Source organism: Mus pahari, chromosome 1 (genome assembly GCF_900095145.1).
Source record: "Mus pahari chromosome 1, PAHARI_EIJ_v1.1, whole genome shotgun sequence".
NCBI lineage: Eukaryota > Metazoa > Chordata > Mammalia > Rodentia > Muridae > Mus > Mus pahari.
In genome coordinates, this window is record NC_034590.1 from 24,005,480 (window position 1) to 24,010,692 (window position 5,213).

The 5,213-nt window shown below is 40.8% G+C and overlaps 1 protein-coding gene across 3 annotated transcripts in view; it reads left to right on the forward strand.

The window, feature by feature from the left end:
* The window catches only part of Ano5 (anoctamin 5), an 86,443-nt gene that overhangs the window by 34,120 nt on the left and 47,110 nt on the right, over nucleotides 1-5,213 (forward strand). For all 3 annotated transcript variants that reach the window (XM_021212092.1, XM_021212109.1, XM_021212101.2), the window contains one exon: nucleotides 4,490-4,603. In XM_021212092.1, the coding sequence (XP_021067751.1) occupies nucleotides 4,490-4,603 (114 nt within the window). The remainder of the gene's footprint in view (nucleotides 1-4,489; nucleotides 4,604-5,213) is intronic.

A 5,213-nucleotide genomic window follows, 5' to 3' on the forward strand; every position in this document is an offset into this window, starting at 1 on the left:
TGGGCCAAGTAGTGGGAGTGGGTGGGTAGGGGAACAGAGGTGGGGGGAGGGGTATGGGAATCTTTCGGGATAGCATTTGAAATGTAAATAAAGAAAATAATAAAAAAAAAAAAAGAAAGAAATGTAAAAAAAAATAAAATAAAATAAAAATAAAAACCAAATAAATAAATAAATAAATAAATAAGAAAAAAAAAAAAAGAAAATAATAATAAAAAAGGAAAAAAAAAAAAAAAGAAAAACGTTTATCATGAGTTCAAGACCAACATGGACTACACAGGGCGTCCCAGGCAAGCCTGAGCAATCAAGTGAAGTCCCTATCTCAAAAATAAATACAAAAATAAATAAATAAAACCTCAAAACAATAATCATACTCAAGAAGATGGAGAGGTAGAGAATGCTATATTTTGACCCTTAACGAGCATTTCCCCCATCTCTCTGGCACTCCCTAGGAATGTTTCTTCCCTGAGACAAAACACCATGGGAATTGGCTCAGGCATACAATGGTAACAGTGGCCTCTGGGTGATCAATCAAAGTCCCTCAAATTTGAATCAAAGGCCAGAAGTGAGAAAGCTTAATAAGAAAGGTATGTGGAATGCTAAAGGTGGCCAGAAACTAGGCCACTTATACCAGTCTGTCAAATTCTCGATGCCAGGAAATGATTCTTAAAGAAAATTGGAAGTGTATTGCAGTTGACATGCATACAATAAGCCATCCTTTTGGCCTTGATGCTGAACATTTTGTCGGCTGGATAGAAAAATCAAACCTTTAAGCCAACATTCCCTTACAGCAAAACCTAATACAGAATTAGACCCTGCCCTCAATCTCGGAATCCAGAGCAGTGTGAAGAAGCTTCCGCAGAAAAGCTGGAAGCCTGTGAAGATGGAGTCTTGAGGTTTAAGGGAAGAAGATGTCTCCTGTACATCCATACAGGAGAAGCAGCAGCTACTCATGGAGGAGCTGCAGCTTGATGACCAGAAGATCTGGGTGAGGGGGCATGAAGGTGGTTATGCACTTAGCGGATTCTCAGTTTAGATGGAGCAGCTTAATGTCAGAAGAAGATGTCCCCTAGGACTTCACTGTAGGAGTGGACAGGCCAGCTCCAAAGCACCAAAGGACTGGGTGACTGTTTTGGTAGCAGCTCAGGCAGTTGTTAAGTTTAAACTGAACTGTACACTCCCGTGCCATTCTGAACATGCCAGTACATTCCATGACTGTGCTAGAGCATCTGTCTCTGTGCTCTATAAGCAGAACAAGGCCTGCGTGACAGCACATCTGTCTCAGACTAGATGTTTTAGCCCATGGGTGAAATGCACTTCTCAGGAAAATAATTTCTATTTATACTGCTCAATAACAAGACAGACGGTTGGCCTGGAGCTCAGATGGAGAAACAGATGATCGCAAGTTTTCACGCTGCTAACAGGACCTCTGCTCTTCAGCTACTTTGGGTTGTTTTTTTTTAATTCAGCTAATGTATTTTATATGGCTACAGCTGAGAGTGGTAGATGATCTCTCTGGTGAGTTGAAATCCTCTGGAGATGATTCATGATCCTAGATGTCATTAAAATATTCACAACTTATTGGAGGATGTCAAACTCTAAAATCATAAAGAGCTAGCAAGAAGTTGATTCCAATATGAATGGATAACTTGGAGGGCACAAGGGCTTCACAGGGGAAAGTAACTGCGGTTGTAGTATAGACAGCAGGTCGGCCAGAGTTAGAAGTGAAGCCTGATGATAGGTCTGAATAACTATAGGGGCCAAACATGACGACCAGGAGTTTTAGAGGATGCGGCCTAGGGTGGGCTCCAGGAGTCCCAACAGGCTGAGCTCGCAGACAGTCCCAGTGTGTTAAATACTGAGGAAGAGACAGAGGTTTGTAGTGTTTCCTCTCCACGCTGAGGATTTCCACCTGGAGTTAACTTTTGTGCATGGGAAAGGAAAGAAATCTATTCTTTCTCAAGCGTATTGTCCACCAGCTTGTAGCAATTATGGGCAACAGTCAACTTTCTGCTTCACAGTGAAGCTGTGCTCATAACTTAAGTATATTTGTCAACTTAAATAAGATTTCTCCAAATTGTATATGTGTTTACATACACATATACACATGCGCATGCACCTACACATACACATACACATACACCTTAGCAGAGCAATATATCTGTAGTACACATACCAAAATAAACTAAGGGCATATTCGGAGATTAAAATAAAGAAGAGAATGAAAATCAAGATAAGTATACATTTGAAACAATAGTTATTATTCACTACAATTATTAAAGAAATTGGCATCAGTCTGAAGCAGATGTTCTTGTGGAAGTACTTTCTGTGTAAAAGTGTAGTGGTCTGTCTGAGAGTCTTTTGTGATAACAGCTATCAGGCAGCCAAACCATAGTTGCTTATGGTCTCTTGTTGTTCTGACAGCTTTGTCTAGTTCTGCATCAATGTTCAGAGTTGAACTTCACAAGTTCTGTAATTTGCAAAACAACCCTCCACCCCCACCCCTGCTGTCTCCTCGTACTTCTGGGATATGCTTTCTTCCTCAGCTGACCTAAGTTACCTGGTCTCATACACCTCACCTTGACTCTAGCACCACCTTAAATGATAGCTGCAGTACTACCCAGCCCTTGAGCTGCTCTGCTCAGTTTGACAATTGCCAGCTTCCTGTAATTATCAGAGATGGGGCCAAAAATATTGAACACCCCAGTGTCCGACAGTTACAAGAGACTAAGTTAGATTTTTGTTACACTTCTGTTCTCAAGGGAGAAGAAATTTATAAGTGCACATTTTCTTAAAGAATGTCTTCAGAAAAGAAAAGTATGGTAATGAATTTCCTTATGGCATCAGAGAAAGTTCTGTTGTTTTGGACCTGTGAGCTCATGCTCATTTTTCTCACTTTGTTGTGACTTTATAGGGACAAGCCAGTATGCTCCTTAGACATTCCTGGTTTGCCTCACAAATGGTTAGCAGAGCTATCTCACCCACCAGAACAGACCCCTCCCTCAATGGTTAACTCTACCCACCTGATTGTGTTTGTCTGCCCCTCACAGGAATCTGACCACAAACTACCCTGATTCCCAGTGAGGAGAACCATAGGTGGCAGTCTCTCATTACCATAGAAACTCCCTAGACATTTGTTTCCTCTTCCTATAAGAGTTCAACCCTCTCTGTCTTTCCCAACGGGTGTAGATCTGTCTAGGTTTCCTTTCATTTGTACTGACTGCCTGCCTTCCACAATAATCTTTCCGAATAAAGTCATTCTTAGCCAAGTCCAGACAATGTTTTGTATAACTTGCTACCACCATACTACATATCTTGATATATGTTAGATTAGATTTCCCACTTTGTTGATGCCCAAGGCATAATTCTTACCTTGGTTACTCTTTCCTAAAGTAATAATTCAAATTGTATGAAACAATTTTTATCATTGATTCATAATCATCAAGTTACGTTAGCAAGGCTGACTATTAAATGCCCTTAAGACAGATGACCAGAGTGGATGATGACAATTCAATATCACTCAATAATGACAATAGACAATATCCACTGTAGCCAATGAGTCCTCGAGAGATGAAATATGAGAGAAGATGGCTGGGCAGTGTGTCTAACACAGTGACAGGAGGACCAAAATCAGCCAGCTGGAAAAGTAGACATTCTGACAAACAGCTGGAGACCAAAGTAGAATAGATTGATTTAAAAATACAATCACAGCCAGGCGTGGTGGTGCACACCTTTAATCCTAGCACTCGGGAGGCAGAGGCAGGCGGATTTCTGAGTTGGAGGCCAGCCTGGTCTACAAAGTGAGTTCCAGGACAGCCAGGGCTATATAGAGAAACCCTGTCTAGAAAAACCAAAAACCAAAAAAAAAAAAAAAAAAAAAAATACAATCACAAGAAACACAAGAGGAAGTGCATAGAGGTGACCAGGAAGCAGTGGAAGATATACAACCAACTTAAGTTAATAAATTTAACAAGTTAATATAAATCAAAGGGCATATATATCGCCAGAGGGATTGGCTGAAGAAATACAGATAATAGCCTGGCCACATATCAGATTGGTCCCCTACTTCTCTAAACGAACTGTTAATGATTGTACTTGAAATGCTGGTTCTAGTAAAGAGTCATGGCATGCAGGATTCTCAAAGAAGGCTGAGACAGAGACAGAAGAAGAAAAATAAATGATAATTCAACCACCTGTGGCCTCCAGCAAGGCAATGGGGGATTGTCAGAATCTACGAATGAAAAACCTGCTAACTCTATATGACTCTTCAACCTATATCTTCTTACAATCCAAAAATACAGGCATTCTCCAGTCATCAGAACCCATATCCATTCGGAATAGTTACTGTTCTCTTTTGGTTTTCAAATGTGGAAAAAAAAAAAAAAAGTACTGAGGAGTCTTTCTACTAGCTTAGAGGTTTAGTGAGCTGAGCCCCTGCATTCCTAACCTCATATAGTTAATGCGCTGAGGTTCTCGCACACTTACTTTGCAGGTTTACTATATTCTGTCACGATGCCCTTTTGGAGTGGAAGAGGGGAAGAAAAAGATTGGGATCGAAAGACTGCTGAACTCGAACACGTATTTATCTGCCTACCCGCTCCATGATGTGAGTATCAGAGGCCTCATAATGCAGAGGCTGTTTCCTAACTCACAGTCAGAGATTGCCTTCCTGGGGGACAGAGTAATCATCCAGTTTCTTTCCATTTTCTCATGAATTACATAATTCTACTTTGTGATGGAAAACTTACCGGATGTCCTGCTTTCAACTTGAGAATTGCACCAGCAAGACCGAGGTGCAGTCAAGCACTCTTCAGGTCTACATTTCTAATGGAGTCATTTTAACAGTCATTTATAGTTGCACATATTTTCTTTTCAGTCCATTTCGGGAATAGTTATATTTTTGGGTTTTTTTCCAATTTTTTATTAGATATTTTCTTCATTTACATTTCAAATGCTATCCTGAAAGTGCCCTATACCCTCTCCCCGCCCTGATCCACTACCCACCTACTCTCACTCCATGACCCTGGCATTCTCCTGTACTGGGGCATATAAAATTTGTAAGACCAAAGGGCCTTTCTTCCCAATGATGGCTGACTAGGCCATCTTCTGCTACATATGCAGCTAGAGACACGAACTCTGGGGGTACTGGTTAGTTCATATTGTTGTTCCACCTATAGGGTTGTACACCCCTTCAGCTCCTTGGGGACTTTCTCTAG